At 38.7% G+C, this 27808-nt stretch overlaps 1 protein-coding gene across 5 annotated transcripts; it reads right to left on the reverse strand.

Moving 5' to 3' along the window:
- Positions 1-96: 96 nt before the first annotated feature.
- slc16a4 (solute carrier family 16 member 4) lies at positions 97-27765 on the reverse strand. Of its 5 annotated transcripts, none has more exons than XM_036579334.1 (11): positions 27463-27765; positions 26597-26671; positions 23543-23668; positions 17599-17728; positions 15821-15953; positions 15497-15640; positions 15088-15249; positions 14132-14716; positions 7034-7245; positions 2745-2838; positions 97-561 (listed from the first exon to the last, which is right to left on the reverse strand). In XM_036579334.1, the coding sequence occupies exons 3-11, from the start codon at positions 23563-23565 to the stop codon at positions 356-358; spliced, it is 1689 nt and encodes a 562-aa protein (XP_036435227.1). In that variant the 5' UTR covers positions 23566-23668; positions 26597-26671; positions 27463-27765; the 3' UTR covers positions 97-355. The 5 variants fall into 5 exon arrangements, with proteins under 5 accessions (XP_036435227.1, XP_036435225.1, XP_036435228.1 ...); XM_036579332.1 differs by having other exon boundaries at positions 27458-27765; XM_036579335.1 differs by lacking the exon at positions 27463-27765 and adding an exon at positions 27359-27450.
- Positions 27766-27808: the final 43 nt, after the last annotated feature.

Genomic DNA, 27808 nt, shown 5'->3' on the forward strand with positions numbered 1-27808 from the left:
ACAATAAAAAAAACTTGTTTTTGTTTCTCCCACTGGGCAAAAAAAGCCTTTACAGATGACAGTTTTTCACTCACAGGGAAGGTTACTACTTTACTGTAACATGAAATCAATTTGGCTTTATTGGAAGTTACAGAACGGACCTGACCGTCTGTTCTCTGGAACTAAAAGCAGTATCCAGTATGGTGTCTTCAAGCATTTTAAGACTGTGTTGGTCATAATATCTGTGCCATTCAAATGAACGTCCTTCCCTCAAAAAGGCTAGTACTGTAGTCCACCCCAAAGCTGAGGTTAGGGTAACTCTTGGAGGATGAAACCTCGAGAAAAGACGTGGCCATGGTGTGCTGCTCTGCTTCATCTACACCACCCCATTTCTCTGAGGCACTGGACAGAAGCAGCCGTTGCTCCACATCAGCTCTTTATTGAGCAGCTCCTGTCGTTTCTTTCTTGCCTGCCAGTGCTGGGCCAGTGGCTCCAGGAAGAGAGAGACTGATGACAGCAGGTAACACACGCCAGCCAGGTAGAAGGAGCAGTCGTACGTTTGAGTGTAGTCGTACAGAAAACCTGGAGGATACAGATGAGGAGTCAGACCTTTAATCTGATTGAGATATGGGGCCCATCTCAAAATAGATTCGCTTCTGATCACTGTTACCTATAAAAGCTTGACAAAATTATGCCCCATAGCTAAGAACGGCAGCAGCGGTATGTCACACAATTAAGATAAAAGGAAAACTGTGTAAATCTGTTTTTTTGCCAATTCATTCATGAAAAAAATCCACCAGCTAATTCATATGAGACAATTTACTTCTTTTTTAGGTCCCTCTATCAAGAAATGGCATTAAAGATTTACATTTATTCAAAAAATTTGGAATAATTAATTGGTTAAAATTGTCATTCAGGGTGGTTTGATATGAAATAGCTAGAATTATTCTCAGTGATGCTGGTAGGAGGTAGATGCCCAAAGCGTTTATGACTAACATAAATTGGGTACAAACACATTGCATGATGCCCAAGACATTGTTTTGTGATCATTTTGCAATAGGTTTTGATCAAAAATGTATTATTTAAAAGCCGTTCATGCCGAAAAGGTACTTGCAGGGTGTTCTACACTGTTAGAAATAAAGGTTCTGTGCAGGTACATCTTTTGTACATCAAGGTACAAACAATGGAAATGTGCCCTCAAAGATACAACAGTGGTTTTAATGTCCAACTATGTACCTTAAATAAGTTTTTCCCATGTGAAAAGAACATTTTTGTACATTTTCATAATCTAATGTTTTAAAACAGAACAATAAAATAAAAAGCCTGGAGACGAGACTGGCTGTGTGGAGTCAATACAACTTAGAAAATATGATTTCAGTGGATTATGGTACAATTATGTTCCCTGGCTACCCTTGAGGGTACCACCCCAGTGACAAGAGGGGTAACTGCCCCAGTGAATTTCGTACCTTTATTTCTGAGAGTGTATAAGGTTGTTCTATCATTTGGATCTTAAATAAAATTGTTACATTTGCGTTTAAGACATTGCATCCCTTGGTTATTATCATCACTGTAAAGAAGTCGGTACGTTTCTCTATAATGAACCATATTTCACATCAAACCTTGTTTACATCTCACTGATTAATCTATGCAGAAATTTAGAAATATTGGTGGAGTTCCCCTTCAAGACCAGAACATGTCTTTTCCAGGATGGGAAAGCCAATGGACCAACTGCAAAACTATTAGGTCTTGTGGAACGTTAGTGAAAAGTGCTTTACAGAATCTCTCTCTTCGCTTGTTTTGCTAATTGCCAATACTATAGGACATATAGCCGAAGCTGAGGGAGGCTGAACCATGTTTCTGGTTCCTATGTAGCAGAGGTCAGTGTGGATTGTGGTGCGCTCCAGCCGTGACCAGCAGGGCCAGTCAACAGCAAAAGGTTCTGTCCGGAAAAGCCCACATGGGGGTTAACTAATCACATTTTGCTTCCCCAGCTGGGGCTCAAGTTTGGGGGGTTCCTGACAAAATGGTTTGGGTTAGAGTGACTATGTGGGGCTAAGTTCAAGGTCTACACACCCTTCTCCCAAAGGGAGCGTACACAGCCCCCCACCCAAAGAGGGTCTACATACCCTCTGTCCAAATAGGGCCTACACAGCCCCCTCCCACACAGGGCCCCTCTAAGTGAGAGAGAGCCTCTTGCGTTTCCAAGAATTGCAGCTCTGTCAGCAGACTGCTTGTACAGACATCTACCAGTGCTTTACTGTGTAATGAACTCATATTTTCCATGTGAACAGAATGGCAACTGGATCAAAGTGCTGAATCTTAAGTTACTTCTGTTGGTGCAGCTAATGTTAACGTTTACGCTAAATTTAGAGACACTGTCTATTCACTTAGGCTAAGTTCTATAGAAATAAAAGGTCAATGGTAAAAACATCCATGATCTAACCAAAGACATTAACCTGCTGCTAAATAAAGACAGGTGATATGATCTGCCTAACAGTGTCAAAAGCAGATAAATCTGTTCTTGGAAGATTTCCTCCCTTAAGAAAGGTGACACTGTTCACACATGTGTGTCCTCACACACACACAAAGTGGGTCAACAAGTACACCGGCGGGGGGCAACTCCCACGTCTTACCACCGCCTGAAGGCACCTCAGGCATTGGCTTTTAGAAACACTCTCAATTCCATGATGTCACATGTGGCATTTAGCTAATATTTATTACTTACGACATTCAGCACAGATTTCACAAAGAAAAAAAACACCTACCTGCTAAAGGAGGACCTGTTAGGCATCCAAGTCCCACAAAGAACATCGAAAATCCCATGGAGTTGTTCAACTTATCAGGTCCTACCAAGTCAACCTGGGAAAAAAAAACAAACAGTTGGCATAGTGGTATATGTGACTTGATCAGCTTGTGTTGTGCAACAATAAAACTAAATGATGAGACTAAAATGATGCAGACAGTCATAAAAAACTATCTCATGATGTAACATTGTGAAGCAATTACTCAATTGTAAAGTAAAACAATCTGTTAAAACCAAGTAAAACAATTTAAAACATAAAAATAATCAAGTCATTTGTCAAATAATCAAAATTTTCTAAACAAAAACTATTAATTGCACAAGTAAAACATACATATTTGACTAGAATAGGCTTCTAACCACTACTATTAAGTGAGCATAAAATATTACAGTTCGATTTCCTTAATAAGCAAAACTACAAAAATCTTGTAAAATAAAAATCTAAAAGGAAAAACTAAACTGTAACTGCATTGTTTTCTCAAGAGGCTACATAAGTGACATTTGCATCTGCATCCCTGTCCTTCATGGCCACAAGGTCAGTAGTTAAATCCCATTGTTTTGAAGTAAATGTGTCCCAAAGTTTGAAAATCTGTGTATAAACTGAAGAACTGTCACAACTGAATCACATTTTCTGCAGTCAAGTAAAGTTAGAAAAAGTAAACATAATTAAGGTGTAGGGTCACTCAAAGCAAAAGGAATTTTAGTCCCAGTCCAAGTACAAGTTAAAAGTCCAAAATGTGTTTTTAACTCTGACTTTGAACTAATTTGGTAGAATGATGCATATATTTAAGTAGTTTCTCATAACATAAAAATCATTTATACGATACTGAAAGCTAAATAATGAACTTCACATTCAAATTGTTTTCTGATGGATAAAAATAGATGAAAAATCATTATTCTGAGGGGAACTGTCCAGTGCAAACTTCTCTGCAGCATACCAAGAGATCCAGTGACCATGTACAAGCTTTTTATGAGTCTCTTCATTATTAAGCTTTTTAATGTCACTGAATGTGTATAATGTCACTGTAAAGTGTGGAAAATGGGTTTATTACCCTTAGGCAACATCTTGAAATAGAGTTGCTATAGGATGATCTATAGCCCATATGTCAAACACAAGGCCCGTGGGGCAGATCAGGTCTGTGGCACAATCCTACCTGGCCCACATAATTATTATTGATTTTCTATTGATATAAGCCCATTTCACAGTGTGCTGCACTACAATCCCCAGCATGCACCGCAGCAATGTGCTGTGCGCTCCCACCCCCCTCCCCCAACAACAATCTATGGGACAGCGGTTACACCACAACTGTAGGCAATTCTACACAATTCCACACCAGTCATATCACCAAACACACTAGATGCATTTCAGCTACAGGTCAAGCAATACAAACACTCAGCTCAGCAGCTCAGAAATTGTTATTTAAAAAATTAACAGTTATTTTAAAATGATATAAAAACATTCTGTAGCACACAGATTTGTTGAGATTTTTTAATATGGCCCTTTCAGTGATTGGGTTTGACACCCCTGATCTAGAGACTGATTATGCCTGTTTTTCTACTGGGTAAAGTGATCTATTCAGCAATACACTCCAAATATAAGGTTAGACCAGATTCTGAAAGTCAAAGGTCCTTTTGAAGTGCCTCTTTGGAAAGTATTCATTATGTGCACACTACCAAGATGGCACGGCTTCCCACCAATATCCTGAGAGGTGGAACCCTCGACTGGACTGTAAACTAGGACTTGCTACTGCAACAACAATCCCACAGGTAATAATTACCAAGAAAAAGAAATAATATTAAAACTGTATCAGCACTGCAAGTTATGTCCTTCTTTTCAGCTTGGCTATGAAACTCTCTACTTTTAAAACGTCTCACTGGCTTTATCTTCTGTATGTTTTTTATGAACACTTTTTGCCAACTCCCTTTTACTCTGATACGTGTGTGGAATATACCTGAGGTTTCAGGTTCATAATTTTCACCTGTCTTGGGGCAACTTAAAATCTTCCATTTTTCACTCTGACAGCTACAACTGAGGATCTGTCAGCAGAAATGATTGCTTTTCCAATAAAAAATAAAACCTAGATAAATTCTCCCAGAATTCTTTAACTTTCACTATATTGTAATATGCTATATTTCTCTTCTGTCTACTTTCACTCCTCACTGTGCCGAGGCCAGGACAAGGGATTTAAAGCATTTAAGAAATAAGAGTGTTCAAAGACATCTGTAAGTTAGATACAGAGTTCTGAAATGAAACGTCATTATCTTTAATTACAGACTTTTCTGCACCCAGGTGCACTGTTTTTTCTTAAGACTAGCATAACATCAAAGACTGACTGACGTTTATCACGTGGACCCCATCTTCAGAGTGCCCAGGCTGCCTTACACTGTGGGAATTAGTTTGAAGTGGTTGTAAAAATACTTGAAAGGCAAAATACGACCTAACCAGAGGAGTGAGCAAACGGCAGCCAACCGCTACTGCAGCTGCCCTGAGAGCTGGACTCTAGCAAGATAGCCCTCTCAATTTACACCACATTTGAACCCTGGACGCAGCGCAGAGTCTCAGCAACTGAAAACAACACCTCAACCTAACACTACCAGCAAAAGTACATGCACAGTGCTTTCAAAACCATGGGGCATTTAATGAGATGTGGGGCTTTGCTAAGCATCATCTTCATCAATACTGGAGTGGACTGAAAAACTACATTCCCCAAAATACACTGCAATCCATTCTGCACTGCTGGAGCCTTAAAGGCGAGACACTACAAGTGATATCTATTTTAAAACAATAGATATCACAACGAATATTTGCCAGTTGGTTACTGATATTCCAGTGAGTACTGTTTTATTCGTAGTTTTCCAAAAACATTACATTTATATACACAAATGAGACACTGCCTAATTAAACATGCATACATTTGCATATTTTAAAACATCTACCCTTTGAATGATGTTACAATTAAAATGTTTATTTCAAGACACAATTTAGAGAAAGGATTTTATAGAACAGATTTTCTGAGCATATTGAGGATATTGTCAGTACTTAAAACCTCTTCAACTCCTTGAGACCACCGGTGGTTCCCAAACGCACTTCATCATATTCTTCATAACTTTCATATTTCATAAGCTACAATCAAAAGGTGGGTGTCGTATGAGAGCTGTAACTGTCTTCTTTCCAGTCAAATAGATGGGTAATGTACTTTTTAAACTTTATTATAAAAGAAGCTGAACTCACAATTTTTTTGTCTACTGAAAGTTGACCCATTTTTCCTCAAATCTGGGCCATAAACTATAAACAGATCGTGTCTCTTCCGTGATATACTCTGTAAAAATTATTTTTATAAAATAATATTATCGTGATGTGATTTTTTTCATTGTTTCATACAAGGGAAATAGACATATTTGGATATTCTAGTTAATCCTACAGTACATGATTCAACTGTATTCATTAAAGTTGCTGACTTTTGAGAATAAGGTTAGACAGAAGTGGAAGCAAACCGAAAAAAGGATGCTGAAATAAACATTTTGACATTTTTTATGATTGTGGTTTAAAAGAAGACATGTCACACATGCAATTGTCAAAAAATTGGAAAATTATTAATGGAACCTTGAAGGGAATGACCGGAATGATTGCAGTGCCTTGCCTTAATGGTACTTTTGGATGGCCCTTGTCCACTCATCAAAGCAACACTGTCATGTCACCAAATCGTAACTACCATTGTTTGCATTTGGGTGGTCATGACTGGCTGCCCTTTACAGTGCTTGAACTTTTCATGACGAATGGACCAACAGTATGTTTCCAAAATGACTTCAAATGAAGCCGTATATATTGACTTAAATTAAAAGTTAATGTATTTTACTTCTAAAGTACAGCTAGTATTTCAGCGATGTGAAGTTTTATTATGACAGGGACAAATTAGGCATTGTTGGGTGCTTACTGACTTCTTACAGTCATTGATATATTTGTCATTATGTTTGTTCATTAATTTCACGCAATTGTATTGGTCTATTGTATTGCCGTGGTATTAGAGAATGTACAGGCTGGTGATCCATCACAACTCGTAAACTCGAGTAACATACAAGTTTACCACTTGTATTTACAACTTTGTCAGCCATTCTCGTGCAATTTCCCTTCAGTAAACTTGGAAATTCACGTGTTCATGTGTTTACGACCCTCAGAATGTACGATTATAGCTAAAACTATACTAAATTCTGACAGCACTGTTTGTGTTCTCTTTGTGTCAGTCTTGTACTCACCAGGACGGGCAGCAGCAGGGCCATGTAGCCTCCACAGAAGATGGCAAAAAAGACTGCATAGACCATCAGCAGGATGTAGGAGGTGGCGAGGGGGGAGAGCAGGTTCACTACACCACATAGGATCAGATAGGCCTTGTGATAGTGGTATTTATGCACCAGGTTCCTGTCCGCCACCCAGCCAGATGCCAGCTGAGCCATGGTTTCTGTTATACCTGCAGGAGAAAGAGGTCAGCCATTACACACTGACACATTTTACATCTGTGCAAAGGGTCATCTAAGCAGCAGCATGTAGGAGCTTGAGAGCTGTGCCAATAACTTTATCCAATTTACCTATGCTGAGTCAGCAATGGGAAGGGATATAAAAATGCGTCAGAGCGTTTAGATCTGGAGTAGTGTTGCTTAGTATTTTGTTAGCTGCTTTTGCAATATTAGCCAGAAGGTTGCAATATGCAAATAAACCTTAGAACCAGTGACAAACTGGTTTATTGTGTTTAATAATCTTCAACGTTTCTTGATAGGATATGAATAAATAAAGGCATTCATGTGATCCAAAAAATATCATTCATTTTTGGTCTGAACAAGAACTGGCCAGCGTTTTTAAAATAAGGAGCAATATGACAAAAATATAACATCACAATATGTCTCAATACAGAATAAGGTATTGCAATATTTAGTTTTTCTGAAGTTTGATAAAAACAGACAACACACCAAAAAGCACCACTATCAAAAAAGGAATACAATGACTTTTCACAACATTGCATATACTGCACTGTACTAAATCAATTAAACAAGCCTAATTATGATCTTTTTTTAAGAAAACAGCTCAGTCCTGACAATATCTACAATATGCTGTCCTGACGACATCTACAATATGCTCAGAAAAGCATGTTGTGATGTAATCTGTCAAAATAATGATAAATATCATCATACTGCCCACCTCTGTTGTAAGGCATATTAAATACAATAGAATTGCAGTGTGGTATTGTAAAAATTAGTCAAAAGAAGTCAGATCAACCCCTGCCATCAAACTGAGTGAACAAAAAAGCTGAACTAAGTTGCCTTATGATTTTAAATTTACTTTTTTCGTAATTTTTTACAGGGTCTTGTTCAGCCATAGTCTGAGGGTGGTAATTCAACCACATGAAATGTCTGAATCAATTCTAATCAATTACAATAAAGTCTTCGATCATTTGTGGACAAAATAAGATCATCAGGCTATTTTAAAACATAAAAATCTCCATTTTTAATGCCTTCATTCTACTTTGTATGCAGTCCCTCCAGGCCTATATGTGTAATAAATGCATTTTTAAAACATCAATAACCTAACAAATGAACTGAATTAAATGTGTGGTGAAATGTGAGATTTTTAAATTGAATTGTGAGGTCAAATATTTACATTAGTATGCACCGTTGGAGACCACCCCTCATTTATTTAATTTCCAGTTAAAACCACCATTAAGTACAAGTTATACATTTTTCAGCAGAAGGGGAAAACAGAAAACATAGTCATTTCAGTTTTCAAAGAAATCTACAGGGTTATTTTTCCATACCTACAAAGTTCAGTCTTAAAAGTTGGTTGCATTTTCTGTTTTTCATGATCCAAGAAATCCCAGACAGTTTTGGTGGTCTAACAGGCCTTGCCCCATTTTTGAAACTCCTATTTTTTCACTTATTTTTCTTTGACTTTCTCTTTCATTATGCAAGCAGATTATTTTATATCTAATCTGCTAAAAAAATGTCTCCTGAAAACTGAATAACTAACACGTAATGGCCATTTTGACTGGAAATATAAATGAAGGGTGATCTCTGACTTTTGCACAGTGCTTTGCAGCCTTAGTGTAAAAGTCACTCAGGGCATCAGTCAATTGCGCTCAGCGGTGAGTGACCTCTGTGTCATTGTTAAAGTGTGCCACTCTGTGTACAGTGTGTAAAAGGATGAGCTGCTGTTGAAGGCCAACAGTAGGTTTAAGAGGCCTAACATCTGTATGGGCTCTTCACTTGGATCACCGGCTCCATGACCCTGCAGGCTATCAATCAGCCAAGCACCCAGCGCTAAAGAGAACAGGCCCCAGTCTCAAGAGCCTTAAAACCAGCCGATCATCCTGCACAGCAATGTGTTTCACATGTGCATGTAAAGATGCTTTCAAACATGTTATTATCTCTGTGGAGTCCTGCAGGTATAACAAACTGTTTTTTTTTTCTTTTGCAGAACGTGCAGAAAAGAACCAATGGAGGGATAATACGAATTTTAACCTCCAGCAGTTTCTAAAGGAGTTAATTCCTTGCTCTTTGATGTCAGTGGCTGGGGGCGGGGTGACTGCCTGTGCAAATCATAACTGTAGGCCTATGCCGCAGTGGGCTATTGATCGGTTCAGGAAAGGGTTTGAGGCAGCACGGCTGCAGGGATCAATGGAACAAAACAACAGCGAAAACATTTATGGATCAGTGGCAGCAGTCGCAGGCACAGCAGCGCACTTGCTAATACAGCATGATGATAAGTACTTTTAGCATTTGGCTCTGTAGCATTGTTTTAGGTTTATAATGCTTTACAAAATGCTAACAACTTATTAACCACTTAAAACTGGCAGATTTATTATTTCATAAATGATCTTTAGACCTATTATTCAGTACTTTTTCAATAGATGGCTTTTCAGGGAATGACTTTTGTAAACAAGATATAAGTGTGAAAATCCTTTCCAAAGTTCTTTGGAAGACTTATTACAGTTATACAGACTGATACGTCAAATGTTACAATAGCACAGTGTTCAAATTTTTCTCAGTATATCCGAAAAAATGATTAACAGGGCTCGACGTAGTGGCTCAGTTTTGAATGTCACAAATGCACTTGAACCTATCATGGTCCACTATCAGCGACCAGCACCTAAGTGCCGACAAGAGCCATGGGAAGCGGCTTTAATCTGCAGTTCCTCGTAGTCTCAGCCCTCGCGTCCCACAGCAGTGCCACCAGACAAATTGTCCTACCTTGTTGTGATGTCTAAATAGACCCCTACATAAAAGATAGGACAATTGCATAGCCTGAATGAACTTATCTGAAAATGCTACAAGCATTAAAATTTTAGGTAGGACATTTTAAAGGCCTAAATTAACTAACTTATTAAAACTGCTCCCAGCTTTAAAATCATAGGCAGAATATTTTAATAGCCTAAATTAGCTTATCAGAAAATGCTACGAGTATTAAAACTATAAGCAGGATGGTTTAACAGCCTAAATTACCATATCAAAAATGCTACCAGCATTAAACCTATAAGCAGGATATTTTAACAGTCTGAATTAAATTGACAAAAAATGCTACCAGCATTAAATTTTGAAAGCCTATATCACCAGCAGCCATGCCGCTAGACGTTAGCCTAGAAAGTAGCATTAGCTTAACAAGAAGGCCTATGTAGCTGTACACACAACCACGCAGGTTCATTCCGGCTCCCTGAAGCCTCACTGAAAAAGAGAAGGAAAACTTGTGTTTTTTTGTTTGTGGAACTGTTGGCTTAAGCTGCTTTTAATTCATATCCTCATTAGCACCAGAAGCTACTGTTAGCTTATCAAAAAGGCTAAACCACCAGCAATTCTGGCTCACTGATGCTGCACTGAGGCAACTTTAGATGATAAATACTCAAAACTGAGCAAGTAAAATCGACTGGTGCCAGAGTGACAGAAAGACAGAATTTTTGCATTATTAAAGTTACACTGGGCAGGGTAGTGAGGAGAAGGGACAGTTTAGAAAGGTAGAGAAAAGGGGGCATTTACAATTTGCATAACTGTGCATATTCATTGGTCTTAGCATTCTTAATGAGTGTTGAGGTTTTGAGGTTAGGGACACTTTTGTGCCATTCTTAGAAGCTTTATGGCCAAAGCAGTAATACAATAATAATTTGGTTTTTAATTTATGTCTTTAGGGGTGCTTTAAGGTTTAAAGAACCTACACACAATGTGGGGGTTTTCTTAGAACCACATTTATGTTTAAGAGTATACTGAATCATTGTGAAGTAAATACTATGAAATGACTATGTGAGTTATGTAGCTGGTAAGTTGTAGACAAAGAAATTGGGAGTTGAGAACTCAAAATTTAAGGGGTTAAATAAAAGATCGCGGAATGTGGTGTAGTAAAAATCTCTTTAGACCTGACAATGGTAATTGAATGGAGAGTTGCAGAATGAGGGAAGGAGCCGTGCCAAATGCAGTCAAGAGCCTCATGCAAATACAGACGTGTGCATGCGCTACATTACTGACGAGGCAAGTCAATGAGGTCAACTCTGAAAAGTTTGCGCGACTCTTAATGCAGTGGCAGTATTACAGCACACCCTGTGAGGTTCTTAGCAGTGGTCAAACATGAAGCGAAACAGCTGGTCAATGTTTATGTGTCCTTGGCGCATCACCAGAGGCAGTCTCCCGGTGCGTCCCCACTTGAGTACAGAGACGTTTGGCGAGTTGTTTGTGTGTTTAAATTGCAGTGGGTCTAGTGAGGTTCACAGCTGTCTTTGTCAAGCTCCACACAATAGACTTCAATAGCGAAGCTTAGAAAAAAGACCCCTTTTTCCCCTCCTTTTACAAGCCTGCCATCCAGTCCTCTTAAGCGATATGAAAATGGTGTCGCCAATCTGACATGGGTTTTAAGGAGCTAAAAATTCTGATAAATAAAATGCCACATATCTGATTTGATAACTTTATACTATTATGGTTTTAGAAAACAGTGCTTCACTGACTATGATTGTCAATTTTTCGCCATCAAAGTTCTTTGCAATTTTTAGAAGTTTGTTGGTTTCTGCTAATTCAAATTAAAATTTTTTAACACACACTACTGTATATACATAAAGCAATATTGATGCTTATTGACGGCTTTTTTTTATTACGCACCAATACATTTACAGAACGTTATATCGGTCGGGCCCTACTCTGCACTGTCTCAGTCCAGTGATCAGGCATGTGACAGGTGTTTGTATGCCTTTTATGAAGTTCCCTGAATGGCCACAAAAAGCAATGTTCCCCACTACATCAAAGTGAGACAAAGAGCAAACACTGGGGAACAGCGGGCCCGAATGCATGTCCAATTTCCCGGCCCACTCATTAAAAACACAAACGTGTTTGGCTCCTCTCGTCCCCCTGCTATTGTGCACTGCTGCTGCCTCAGTGCGCCCCAGCACAATGTCAGCCACTCTAGAGCTGGCCGCCGCATTGGGAAGCCCTGCTGTCGCCACGGCAGCCACTCGGCCCGTTGCTTAGCGACTCCCCCTGGTTCAGCGACAGTGAGCGGCCCACCATCAGGAGCCGCTTTTAGAGGCCTGAGCTGTACTCGCCTGGTCTGATCCGGGCTGTCCCGTTTGAAAAGAGGTCTGAATTGAAAGGGAGGGGCTGCACTGGACTGCATTTCTGTAAAAGCACAATGCACGCTGTCTATATGAGAAGACTGCCACAAGCCCACTTATAATTATTAAAACAGCAGGTTACGGTAGTGTTATTCTAGTGTTGTATTCTACATTAAATGCTATGCAGTAATAGATTCAATGCTGCTTATCTCTCATTTTATATGTTAGCCTTAGATTATATGTTTACCTCTTAGCTCACTGTATATTATGAAGACAATGATTGATAACTTTTCATGAGTTTTTGTTTAAACCTTGCCCAGTCTGCCGTAGATCCTGTCCAGTCCACTTCTCATATTTATGACTCAGTGTATTCTGCCAGCTTTCATGAAAGACAAAAGCTGCAGCTTGTGTTCTAGGTACTGAATTGATACTTTTACTTGGTATGGCACATGTTTGACCATAATGTGAAATTCTTGCCAGTACATTACAATAATATAGCATATATTCTGAGCAATACTCGTGTTTACTATTACACCAAATAAAACAGACCTTTTAAATAATCAGTTTGCAATTTATCCATAAAATGAGGAGAAAAAACATTATCGAACCCAAATAATAGTTGAACTTGCACAGTTCGAGAAAAGATGGCTATTATTATTATTCTTTTTAAAATTCTTATTTTTTTGTATAGTGTGGCTTCATCAATAGGATACTTCTGAACTCAACAGCTCTGGCCACTGGGGTAAAGTTCAGCTTTTATGTAAGAACATTCATTACATAAGCCTGCAGATTCTGAGCAGCTCACAAATAATTAATGTGCAGAAGTTGACAGAGTTGTGCTTTTTTTGCATCTAATTTTAACCAGCCTTTAGAATATGTCACAGCAAAGTACAGTGGTCCGAGTGCACCATGCCATGTTTTCTGTGTAGAGCTCTCTGTCTGTGCCTGGAACTCAAAAGACAAGCATGTGCAAGCCCAAAGATCACTGTGGCCCCTCTGATTACTTTCTGCTAGAACTGTCACTGCACAAACTAACCCTTGCTTAGGTTAGCACACATTTAAAAAAGCTACTTAGCTCTCTTAGACCAGTGCAACAATATATGAGTACTGGTAATTACGTCTGTACAGAAGTCTACCTAGTCACAAGCAAACACATGGACAGTAATGACTGAAAATAAATAATAAAAATAGATGTACTTTGAAAAAAATATAATAAGAAAAAAAAATTACACATATACCCTGGCTTATATATATATATATATATATATATATATATATATATATATATATATATTATATCTATCTATCTGTCTGTATATATATATATATATATATAGAGAGAGAGAGAGAGAGAGAGAGATAGAGTGTGTCATGGGAAAATTCAAAAGTCAAATTACATGTTATGTTGATGTTCTAAGCGAAAAGACATTAATACATCCTCTACAGACTACAGATACTATAACATGTGCCATAATTTTTGCACAAGCCACATTTTATGTTTTATTTTTAACAATATGTTAATTTCAGATAATAAACAGCAACTCTGCATTAAAACATTAAAATGTGCAGAGGTGTTTTCTCTGTAGATAGGTTTATTTCCTTATTTCCACTTAGAAAATCTGCAAACCACATAAAACTGGTCAAATTACACATTTGAAATGTATCAACTTGAAACAGTGATTAATGAAATCATTCCTAGTGCAAAATATATTAGGAAGCAGAGATTCTAAGTTACAGATATCATCAAATACAGGATAGAATTCCAACCCCCGATACTCACCTGCTACAGATATAATGAAGGATGCATCCATGGGGTCGATTCCCAAATTCCTAGCTCTCGCTGATAGGTGGAAGTAGGGGATGAAGTAGGCTAGCTGGCTGAAGACCAGCGACCAGGTATAGATGCAAAAGAAAGGATTCTTTAAGAGTGAGAAGTCCAAGACTTTGGCTTTTTTGGGGGGAGTCTTCTCATGCAGTAATGAATCCACAACTGTCTTGCCATTACTTTCTGGGTAAACCTTTACTGGGCCACTGTCCAGTCCATTTACACCATTCTGGACCAGGCTAGTTAGTTCCGCAGCTTGAAGGTTTTTCTGCCCAAGGGATGGGTTCTCTATGATAAGTGTATCAGCATGAAAAGAAGGAGAGGGTTCTGTTTTTGCAATGCCATTAGACATAGCCATAGTCACGTTCAGGCCGTTCTGAAGAGGTTCCTTCTTAGTTCCTCTCAGAGAACCTGTCAGACCTTTGCGGAGGCTAGACGAGGAAGGGGGAGAGGAGGCAGCAGGTCGCACATGGATTGGTCGCAGCAGCATTCCAGAGGCTACCAGGTTCAACATCAGACCACCCAAAATCAACAGAGCTCCTGGACAAAGACAGTCAGAGAGATTCAATGTGACTAGAATTAATGAACATTTGCTGCACTTGCCCATAATACCCAGGTGCATGTATAAAAAACTGAACATCATATTTTTAGAAGATCCAACATAGAAACAAATTTCATCTTGATTTTAACTTTAAAGGATTTTTTACATACATGACATGGATCAGTAAGAATATGTCAAAAAGACTTTGGTCCTCATGACCAAGAAGAAATAGCACTGAAAATAATGCTTACACAAATCTGTATCTTTATGTATATGAAAATGTGATACACCAACCAACAGAACAATACACAAAATCACCACACAGCACATCAGATAGTGAAAAGCTCCTAGTCCTCTGAATTATATTTACCTTGCCATGCATACTGATCCAGGAGCAGCTGGGTAAAGGGGGCGAGGGCAAAGGTCAAACCCATGCCAGAGCGGCCAATGGAGTATGCTGTTGCTAACCTCTTTCGGAAATAAGTCGCGGTAACAACAGACGTGGCTTGATATAACAGTGCGAAGCCAAGACCTGGGAGAAGTTATCAAAACAAATTAATCAATTTTATAACTTTATAGCACATACAATTAAACATAGAACACCTCAAAATTAGCAGTTAAGTTACTGTTATATACAATGACCATCATACAGTAGCACATTAAAGTATCAGACCTTAATGCCCATTTACAAAGCTTCATTTGTTCAGACCTCAACATACTCATCACATACTCATCACCTCTTTGCAGGTTTCTAAAGGTGCTACAACCATAATACTTACCTACCACCAGCCCCATGCTGATGTACAAGTAGACCACACTGGTAGCAAAGATGCTGGTAAGAAAGCCTGCACTGACCAGTGCCGCTCCCATGATGGAGGTAATTCTGTTCCCCAGCTTAGCACAGGCCACAGAGGCCAGAGGACCTGAGGGAAAAAACAGTTTAAGTGGCTATCACCAGGAGGTTGGGAATAAAGAAATATATAAAACACGCTGCAGCCTGCTCCATTTAGTAAGCCATTTCAGGAGTTAGCATTACCTTCATACATAGACAAAGAACTGTAAACTGGAATGCTTTCTGGGCTTAATTAGAAGAGAGGGATCACCTCCTGAGAGCCTGAGGCTGGACATGATGGAGCCGATCCAGCTGATACTCTCGGCTGAGCCACCAAACTCATCCTGCAGCGCTACGAAGAAAATCCCAAAACTCTTCAAGGTCCCCATCACCAACACGTTCACCTAATAGGCAGCAAACAGCACAAAGCTAAATGGCAGCATTACTACAGTTAATGTTACATATATATTAGTTCTATAGATGCTGGTGCAAATTAGGGAGGGGTCTGGTGTTCAAAGGGGACATGTCTCTCCCACTTTTTGAAATTGCGTGAGATATTTTGGGGTTTGTGGGATGGATGTCGAAAAAAGTACATAGCTGAGTTGCAAAAGGGCTGTCAATTACAATTTAAAACTCTGATTAAAGCCAAAATGGATTTTGTTGTTTAGTTATAGTCCTGGAATCATTTTCCTCTTTACCGTACTACGATCATTTACAGTTATTAATATACAGTTATTAATAGTCCCTCTTTTGTTCTTAATTATCGTCATATTTATCATTACTGGGGTATTTTACTAAAATCTTTATAATGCAGACTAAGAATTTTGTGGACACAGTGGAAAGAAAAATGCCATTGTAATTGGCAACAAAATTACTGAATGTTTACTATATTAGTATAGTATAGTATTAGTATTTTATTTTGTGTTTTTATACTGACATATAGAGCATGAGATATCAGTATAAGTTTGTATATCACTGCAAAAGTAAGTATACTTTGTTTAGCCATTTTTACGTTTGAATTGCTGTATGATGGCTACAGCTTCCTGACGTTGATCACATATTCTCCCCTGCCCAAAGAAGTCTATTGGCCCCTTAGGAAACAACTGTATGCAGGGAGTGATCAGACATCCCCACTTTCTGGGGACAGTCCCTGTTTTTGGTGGCTTGTCTCTGGCTGGAGCCATTGCCAAAAATGTCCCCGTTTTTAATCGTCAATTAAAAACACACTAGAAAGTCCTAAGAAAGACCTGTAGCAGAGCAGATGAGCAGATGTCCGGCGTTGTGCTTGTTTTGGCCAGCAGAGGGCGCTGGCTGTCGCTATTTACTTACCACTTCTACCACTTGCTCACCTAGTTTTAGAGAATACTGTTGTGTGAAAAAAAGTGCAAGTGTCAAGGGATTAAAAGCAGCGGTGGGGTCATCAGACTTGAATCGTACTACCAGGTGTTTTGATTTGTAGAGGCATACAGTCTACTTGAAGGCAGGCTACCATGCGATCTACAAATAGTGCATAATTTTTTTAAACTGTGTCACTTTTTCAGCCTTCCATATATGACAAATATGTTGATAACAGCCATCTCTGTCTCTCCAAAACTGGAGCTGCCTGGAATCTCGTGTTGGACTATAGCCAGGGGTCTTTTTTCTGTGGCTACGGGTCTCTTTTTCAATAGTTTTCCATAGCTTCACTCACCATGGACGGACGGGTTAAAAAGTTACTTAGTTACTTAGTTATTTAGTTAGTACTCAAATTTATCAGTCGGCCTTCACAATAGTTTATTACAGTACAACAGTTATCATAGTTGAAATACATGAAACTGGAACTGTCCCCCCTTTTTCATTTAGTTCATTAATTGTCCTCTTATCCCAATCTAGTCAGATCAACCAGGACATCACTGAAGTTTTAGTTTTGTAATGAACTATGAAGCTGTTACAGCTAACAACTAATGGAAGCTTACATGGGATCTTGGCTGATGGACTACATTTGCAGTAAAGGGAAAACTGTGTAAACCATTTTTCAGTACTATTCAGTACTATTTCTGCAGCACATACCAGAAAGCAGTGAAGAACCACCATCCAGCCCCATCCTCCATCCGGTGGACTCACGTAACATAACTCCTCCTCTTTCTTGGCAGCTTTGACCTTCTGCTCATACTGGTTGAGTTTGGCTGCTTTGCCCTCGCTAAAAACACACAGTGATTGACACTCATTTAACAGCAACAACAACTAGTGGCAGTGGACATGAGGAATCAATATCTGTATCACCTTACATTTCACCTCTTTTACCACCTCTTTTTTTCAGCATCTCGAGTTGCTTTCACTGGTTTCAGTGATCATAGTAGAGGTGGGCAATATGATAAAATGTAATATCACGATACTTTAGGACGTTTTTAAAACAGACAAAGCAGTGCCACATTTTAAAAATACTATCAAAAACTATGAACTCATTTACTTGTATTCAACATTTTACACAATGTGCTGCACTAAATCCATTCTGCTCTCTGTTTAAGTTCAAACATGCAGTTAGCAAGTGATTTTTGAGTACTGATAAGGTCAACAATGTACTCAATATGTACACAATAACGATAAATATTGTCATACCGCCCAGCTCTAGAACATAGCTAGCTTTAGTGGAAAATGGCTTTATCATTTAACAACTGCCAATATCGGCCACAGTAAAAGTGTGAAATGCAAATTGGAACAACATCTTTCACGACCATAGTGTTTTCTCAGATTCAGAGTAAATTTCTACAGACAAAGTGACCAGGCCAGGCCAGTTCATTCACTCACAAACACTTAGCAGCAATAACAGATTCTGGAGGGCAACATTCAAAAGGAAAACAAGTCTAATCAGGACACATTGTGTAAGACGTTGTGTCCTCACTGTTTAACAAGAACTGTTTGAATGTATTCTAAGTTACTGAAAGTGTATGAAAGTCTAGGCATCTATCAGAGCTTGCAGGGTCGCATCTTCTGCAGTCACTGTAAATCTTTAATCATCTTCCTTCTCAGATGGCAGCAGACTGTCACCGTCAGCATTACACATTTTTCTGGTGGTTACAATTTGAGCGGAGATGAGAATTATTTGCAGTAGTGTCTTGAATACAAAATATCTAAATAAACATTTACTTGGGTTTGCTCAAGAGCTCATGCCTCAACAAAATATCTTTAGTTGTTTAAATATTTCGTTGTTTTTATGCTCAGAAGAGGGTGAAACATCTAAAATTGCTTACGAGGAACATTTTTTTTCTGGATTTTTTGCTGATATTTTTGTGGCAAGTCTGGACTTATCCTTGCCCATATAGGACAAGGACTTTTCTGGATGTTTTCTTTTCTACCCAAGCATGATTGCAACACGTTTAAGATGTTTTCTTAACATTCCTAGTCTTAAATTAACCCATGTAAATGTTTTTGGAACACGCTGCGGGCATCGATTTTAGAATGAGCATATGGAAAAAAAACAAAACAATGAAGCTGATAAAAAAAAACATTATAAATCACTGCTTCCTTGTTTTAATTTGCATTTTACCTACTGACCCAACCTAACTGAAATTGAGGTTTGTATTAACCATTATACAGCAGTTATTTCTGACCACACAATGATTGAGAAGCATACTATTATCACAATAACAGCACTTTTTTCACAAAAACTGTATTATTCCCTTCCATTCTATGCTGCTACTTTAGCACATACAAAATCAGAAAAGAAATATAATAGATAATTTTTATAACGTTTGAACTGAAGCCCATTAGTCAGATTCTGAAAAAGAGTGTGAAAGCAGGCAGATATTCTGAACCTGTCATTGCCCGTTAGCAAATAGATCAACTACACAACCACAACAGTTTCAACAGTTGAGACAGTATCATGTTTCACCTTCCACTCCCATCAACCCCACCATCACTGGATGAAAACACTCAACTAGGAAATATGTCACAGTACGGCATGAAAATGAGTTTGATTTCTGATTCACATTCACTTTGACTAACAGCTTTGCATATGCCCTGGTATACATGCAGAGGTGTATGTACTTTTGTGGGTTGTGATACCAGAAACATGTAGCTTTGCAGTTGAATATATACAGACCTAAAAATTCCATCAGAAAAAGACAGTAGAGCACAAGCAAGACTGTAAAAGGAGTGTGTAAAGATGAACACAAGCCAGTTTTTTTTTTCCCCATCTGTGTTTGCCCTGAAGGTGTTCAGTGGAACCCAGCCGATCTGGTGTAATCCAGTTCTCTCCTCAAACAGGAAGGCAGCTCAAAACCTGCCTATTGCCTCAGCCAACAGGTACATCTACACTGTAAGTGAGCAGGGGTCATTAACCCTCTCAAGTCGACAGGGTTCATAAGCTTCAGATTGTGTTCAATGTAGGTTCTAAAAATGATGACTGATCTAGAATTGATGTTAAAGCAGTTCATTCACAACAACACAGTTACATAGCAACACACTCTGAAACCCAGACGCAACAACAGCCAGACATCAGACAGGAATGCTTCTGACATTGTTTGACCCGGAGTATTAAAAAATGCCGGTTCATATTGTAAAGAGTTTCTGAATGTTAACTCAAGCAGAAGCAGACATGTTGAGAGGCCTAGTCCAAATCAGGCAGAAACTGCTTAGCGGATTAGAGAGCAATGAATTGCGCCTGTGTGTTGCAGGCAAAAGCATTTCTTTACATGTGCTTTTCACAGGAGTGTGGGTGGGTGGGTGTGGGTGTGTGTGTGTGTGGGCGTAGTTGTGGCCGAGTGCTGTACTACTGTAGTCCTCTTTAAACTGGCCAGTCTTTTACATGTCATATTACTGTTTTTAACATACACACAATGCAGGAACTCAACATAATTGCAATACTAGTATTTTGTCCATACTATGCAGCCCCAGTCTACAGATCCTAATCTTTACTGTGGCCCTCTTTAAAACTTTATGAGAACAGTCTGGAGCAAATGCTTCAGAAAAGCAGTGGTAGCCACATTATACTCTTAAAAAAAAAATTGGTGTCACAAAGTGTTCCAAAGGGTGTGATGCCATAGAAGAACCACTTTTGGTTTCCTAAAGAACCATGTTTGAATTATTTTTTTTGGTTGTAAAGGACCTTTTAAAGGCTTAAAGAATATGACATAAATGTGGTTCTGCTACGGCATCACACAAAGAAACCTTTCTGGTGCCTCATACAGTGCTGTACTCTCTCCTCTAAATCTACTAAGACTGTACATTTCTCAATATGACACGTATGGTGCTTCTTGCAGCTGGGAATTGATGCCCATATCCAATATTTTTCATATACATACTTGCCAATGCTGATGCATAAACATTTGTAAAATGCAGAAACTTGGACTAGATCCAAATGAATTTGCAGTACAGAGAAATAGCCAGTGGCCCGGAGTCACCTAAAATTTCTGCTCATATGGAGTACAATAAATACATCATAAAATACCAGTTTAAAATATTGGTCTGATATCACAATTTTTTAAAGCAAATATCTGCTGATACCGATATGATTCCAATGTCATTGTGCATCCCTAATATTAATCTCTTAAAATTCCAGGCTTATTACATCCTGCCGTTTATTACTGAGTATTTATGTGGACTACAATGTTAAATTGTAGTAATGCAACAGAACAGTGTAATAAAAGTTTGGACACACTGGCCGGTTGTGGCCATTTAAAAGGTTAACATGTGTAACACTCTAAAGGACTGCAGTAGAGCTGTGCAATATATAATTTCCAAATCGTTATTGTAATACTGGCTTTTGCAACACTGATATTGCAGTCTATTACACACACTTATGTATATTGCTTGCCCCTACATAATCCGTATGTTGCTTGTATATTGTGTATTGTCTGTAATTAATTACATTGTCTGCATATTACTTGTCCATATAGAATCTGCATATTGCTTGTATTCTGTGTACACTGTGTATATTGTATATTATGTACTGTCTGTGAATTATTTGTATATTGCTTGTATATTGCATTTAATTCTAGAGAGACATCAATGGCTGGAACCAAATTCCTTATGTATGTCAAAAAAGTAAATTATTTCGCTCAAAATAAAGCAATTTTTTTACCATGTCTCACCACAGTTATTAGTTATTTGTGCAGTTATTAATATACTGCAAAGCACACTGCAATCTCAGAATGATAACTGCGATTCTAGTATTTTGTTCATACCCTGTGGTTCAGGTCTTACAGGATGTGTAAGGTAAGCAAATACTTCACAAACTGGTCACCCAAATGTAAAGAGAATACAATCTCTGCTTTCTCCTTTACCCTGCTTAACCACAGGTCTTCTGCATAGCTTGCATTTTTCTGCGATTAGATTTGAAGTTAAGGGGTCATGTAAAAAAAAATCTAGTAATCCATAAAGTCAAGTTTGCAGCCTGCAAAGGCAGCAGGGGAAGGACTAGCTCAACATTCTCCAAGAACAGGAAGACTCTCTACAAGAAGCTCAAAAAGATGCAGAGTTTCCAGGACAAGTGCTGCTGTAATGAAAAACAGAAGACAGACAGTAGACCGAAATCTAGATGGTTAAACAGAGCAATATGGGAAAGGACTTAGAAGAGTGAAGAACAGAGAGTACTGAGAAGGTTCTGACAGAGGTTCAGTTACTGTTGACAGAATCAACATTGGGAATATTTGACAAAAATTGAGTTAGAGTGTGTACTGGGAGCAATAAATCTGTAGAAGGATTACCTCACTGTGAACAGTTGTTAGTTACACTACAACTACCTTGAAAAGTAGGACACTAGTTAAAATCTAGTTCTAATTTACTGACAGTGACAAATGCTGATCACAGGCTTTTATCTAATGGACACTTCTCAGGGTTCACTCAGCAAGATGGAAGGTGGTCGCTGCTAAAACTTAGTAGCCTAATGATGTTAATAAGTAGTACCAAAACTGAGAAGAAAGAAACAAAGGAAACTGCTTTGACATTGTTGCTTGCAAAAAATATACTTATGACAGATCTAACAGCAATATAAACACATTTTTAGTATTGTCATAAACGGTCAAGCAGCGTGTGCCTCTGGCCACATTACCACATTTCCTAGCCATGGTCTAGAGCGATCCATCAGAGTGTTCCAAAGAGATCTGTGCCAAAGAGTGTGTTCGGGCAAGTAATTAATTTTTTTCAACACAAGTTTTTTTTCAGTTACTGAGCTGTTTGCGTAAATCACAAAATGCAATCTTGTATTACTTTATCACCACCTTGTTTCCTACAACGTAGCACTGTTTTGAAGCATGTGACAAGCTTACAGCAAGTACTAGCTAAGCCTAAGTATAGCCTCCATACTGCAGGGTTAGTTGTTACACAGCGTTACAACTAAGCCACCTTTAGTAAACAAAGACAAATACATTTTTGTCCCATATGCTTACACAGATTTTAAAATGAAAAAGAGAAAAAAAATCCAAACAAGGATCTTCTCATTGTTAGTGTCTGTCAGATGTTAGTATTTTGGTTTTAAATAAGTACATGAATGAAACTGACATTAACAGTTGGTAAAGCTATAGTTATTCAGAAACAATATTCCATATTTTACTAATGTGTGATGGTTTTTATTTGCTGTCCTTCACTGGACAAACATAATTTTTTTTAAATCTGGTATTTTTCTGCAAATTTTATTTCACGGTTTCTATTTATTTGCTGAGTTTAGTATATTAGGAGCAAAAAATACATAAAATATAAAATGTTCCATATCTTTTGTACAGGTCACATTTTATGTTTTTTCCAATATGTTGCCCAATTAAGCAAGTAAGCAGTAATTATGTATTATGTTCTATTAATGAATGCATATTATTAAATGTGCTGAGGTGTGTTCTCTATAAAGGATGTGTTAGCTTATTTTCACTTAGAAAATCAACAAAACGTGTAATTTGACTTGGGTGCCCAGACCTCCACATGCAAGTGTATACTATCCATTCAGCAGGAACAATAAAATCAATGAATTAAAGCCTCACGACCTCACCAAGCAGTGCTAGTAGAGTATAGTTTGCAGTCTTACCTGTTGTGCTCTTTGGGTAGCATATTTGATGCAATGTGGAAGAAATGAAGAAACTGTATACAGTCTATTTTCTTAGTGCCATCCTCTGACCTGTGAACTTAGCTTGAAGGCCTCGGAACACAAAACCTAGAACACAAGAACAATTCAGTAACAATTAAAATAAGTAAAGAGCAACACGACTTGAGCCATCAGTACCTCACCCTGGGATCTAAGTAAAAGGTCCAACAAAATCTATATGTTTGCAAGGGAACTTTTGCACCCTGGCCAAACCTGTTTCAGCAGAAATTTACAGGAAGATCTATAGAAGAGTCATTCCCAGACATGCTGATTGTGATGGATATCTCTTTCCCCTGAGGGGTTCAGTGTCCAGAGTTTGAAGTGAGAAACTGAATTACTGATCTATGTCTGGGTATTTGGTGCTCTTCAACTGTTATCATCTTCCTCAATGTAAACACAATTCATGAGCAGGCAAAGAAGTGCTGCAGCAAGTGCCTAAGAAGGCTGTGATAAAACAAGTGTGAAGCAAAGTGAAATCCATCCCTTGTCCTTGAGAGAGGCCAAGGAGGGTGCAAAACAAAAAGCTTGGCTTACCTATTTCTACGCCATCCACTTGGAGCACAGCTCTCTTAGCTAGACTTTTTCTCACTCACTTTTTTGCCTACTGCTTCTTTAAATTCAGGTTAATAAATTCTAATAATTCTGATATAATTCTCATATTTGTATGCCTTGACCTCCCTGAAGTCCTTAATGCTACTGCTTTTGTTTTGACATCTGTTAAATGGAGTGCTAAGCCATTGTTAAGTTGCAAGGCAAGTTACAACCAGACTACTCTAGCGTGTGGTCCTTCTCGAGGTATTAGCACGTTTTCTGTCATCTCAGTGCTGCAATGAAATGCAGACAGTATGTCCATGCTGCAGTGAAGCTAGGCTTTTCCAGAGGGAGGGAGAGAGGGAGGGAGAGAGGGAGGAGAGTGCTGTTTGTCTGTTGGGGGAGGAGGTAGAGCAGGAGGCTTCACTACAGTATCAGAGGACATGCCCTGCTCTTATCTCCACCCCACTGCACCGATGGCCTGTGTGGTGCTGGAGTGCAGAGGGAACAGTGCACAGACATTTTTAAAGGAGCCTTCCACATCAAAAACATCATTTAATAAGCCATTCTGTACTGTGATGTCAGTTCGAAGGAAAGAACATTCCCAGGGTAACACAGAAATTAATGCCCACACTAAGTTATTAATGCAGTTTTGGTTAATAAGTCAGAGACAATGCACATTAAACCCAAAACAAAATGTGTCAGGTTTAGCCAAGTGGCTAATTTTCAGCTGTTGTCCCTGAAGCCTGTTATAAGCCAATTGACTCAGACACTAAAAAGCTGCTATTATACCAAAAAATGCCATTTGCCATTATTTTTTGTCTCTGTTTATTCATGTGGAATTCACTCTAACACCTTTCACGAGTACCAACATTTGTGTCCTCCATGTTATTTCCGTGTTTGATAATAATTTGTTTTGAATTAAAATGAGTGTTTTCATAGACTATACAAACCAGCTTAACTGGTTAGTTAGCCCTGTATCTCTGTGTTTGTCAATTTTCAGTAACCTTAACCAAACGAGAGAATGAGGATCCTCAGCTTCCTCACACTGCGTGTAGTTCAGCAGTCACAGCAAGAGCTGGAAAAACAAACAAGTTTGTTCAAATTTGGCTTTTGTGTAAAATGCTGGTTATGCTTACTTTCTACGTAATATCTCTCACTTCAGCCTTCAGTTTAGTTCAGTTTAGTTCAAAGAAACAGGACTGCTTTGTGAAATTGTAGCTGGACAGAGTTCTTAGGCTATTATGTAGCCTTTAACTGTATGGGAATGACGTGGGAAATTTACCACCCTTCTATTATACTGTATAGTGGTTAATTACAACATTACAGTGGTGTTTTAATGTTTCATTTCAGATGACCTCACAGGACCATCTAACATATTGTTAAATGCATGTTTAATGCATGTTTATTCATCATACAAAGTGACGCTGACTCCTCTGATGACTAGCTCCCTTTGTGAGAAAATTACCAAATACAGAAAATTCATGGTCAAACACGTATAACAAAGAAAGTACCACTTTCTATAATGATTCTATTCTCTTTTGAACACAATTACATACACGTTCAGACTAAACAAGATTAGTGATTTAAATAATGTTAGGAATGCAGTTATATTTAGACAGTGTCTCCTAACTAACTAGCAAGTTTTTCCTGCTTTAAAGGGCCACATCATCTTTTTGTCCTCGATGTCCACTTATGATGTTTGGATGGGTTTATGTACCAAAAACAGTCATAATTTTTAAGCGACCATTTCCTATCTTCATTCCAAATGAACAGGCTCTCTTTGATTCTGCCCCCTTTTTAAGACTGATATACATAAATAAGCTCTGTTCTCACTTGCTTCTCTGAGTTGTGGTTAATTCAAAAAGGACTCTAAAACACTTCTTAGAACTTCAGTGACAATTGCAGAGCTAAACTGCTGTAGGCAGAACAGGTGGATTTCTTTAGATGCGTTAGACTCTGTGACATCACAAAAATGTTTAACTGAAACAGCTTAGTTAGGGGAATGAAAGGCATGTTATGAAACTTTAACCATGATTACATCAGAAAAGTGAGGAAAACTGTTTTTCCATAATGTGGGTTGCCTAACACACTTGGGGGATTTCATAAAAAAAGCATTACTATGCTAATGCATTACTATGCATAAAGTATGCTAAAGCCCATGTGAAAACTGGCCAATAGTAGTGTCCCTGACCTCTCATCCCATTGGACAGCCTTGACTTTGGGTTCAAGTTATAGGCTATCTGAGAAATCCTGCTTTGTTAAATAACTGTGCTTGTGATGGACTTCATCATAAGGTAATGACCTAAATTATAATTCAGGAGCAGAAATAATAATAATAATAATAATAATAATAATAAGAAGAAGAAGAAGAAGAAGAAGAAGAAGAAGAACACATGTATTGTATTTTTTACCCTCTCCAACGTGAGGTGGGAGGGATAAAAGGAACAAGAGTAGTGTACTGACCAGCTGTCCGGGCGCAGTTGTCCACAGTGTTTGCAGAGCAGCGCACCATCCGACCAGTGGACGTTCAGTTCAGACCTGAGAGCAAAAGGCAACCCTTCAGCATAATTAGGAATTACACCAGCGACTGGGTAGCTGACAGAACGTAACAGAGTTATCTCACTTTATGTACAGAAGCAGAACGGATCATTCTTTAAATTGTTAGCCGGTCCAACAACTCCCTTGCGGTCACGTGATCAGGGGAGCCCCGGTCAGGGCTCGATTCTCCCTTAGGCGCCTCAGTCTCAGCATTACGATACATTCACTTTCCCTCACAGTGTGAGGAGGTGGCTAAAGGGCATACAGCCTCTCCCAGTTACAGAACGAGTAGGCTGTACTTTCTTTAATTAAATAACGAGACGAAGGAAACATTTTGCCGAAACAGCCCCTCGAGTACTGAGTTCCCAACAGAACTGCAGTGGAACTTCACAGAACATGTAGCATCTATGAGCAAGAGCAAGTTAGAGTTTGTTAGCCGTCATTCTTCTCGTCTCGTGAGCCTTTTGGACTGAAATAAAAGCTTAAAGCTCGAAAGTGAGTGGGTTAAACAACAGCAACCAACAGAATAACATTATATTCAAAAAGAGAATTACTCAGCAAATGTTAAGGATTAAACTGAGTAAAAAGTCGATTTTTAGTAGATAAACTCAAGAATAACTAAAATTCTCACTTAAATATGTTCAGAAAAATACAAAAAAAGAGTTCTCAATACTGAAAAACACCTACCCAGCTCTGATAAAATCACTGTGACTTTAACGCGAGGCCACATTTTGTCCTCGAATACAGAACAGTTTGTAACGAGTTTAAAAAAAGGACGAATATCACCTTACTGTGTGGAAAAGGTCATCGATATGTCCCTCCTTGTGGTCACTCGTGCAGCAGGCAGCTCGGGAGTGTTCTGCTCCTCTGGGCATCTACACTTCCACTCTGCGCCCCATCCGCACAGACCCTCAGCACAGCTACCGCTCTAACACCACATGCCGTACTAATGTCATGCCTGACCATGGCTGCTTTTTTCTGCAGTTTTGTCCGACTCGTTTGGCCTGTCCCGCTCTAAGAGCTGTGTGAGGTGGGGTTCTCAGTTTGTGCTACATGGCTCCTGCGCTCACTGCAGCCTCGGACTGGGGCACTGCAGCCCTGGGGAGAATTTCACCACCACGTGACTGCAATCTCCAC

The sequence above is a fragment of the Colossoma macropomum genome, unplaced genomic scaffold (assembly GCF_904425465.1).
Source record: "Colossoma macropomum unplaced genomic scaffold, Colossoma_macropomum, whole genome shotgun sequence".
Lineage (NCBI taxonomy): Eukaryota > Metazoa > Chordata > Actinopteri > Characiformes > Serrasalmidae > Colossoma > Colossoma macropomum.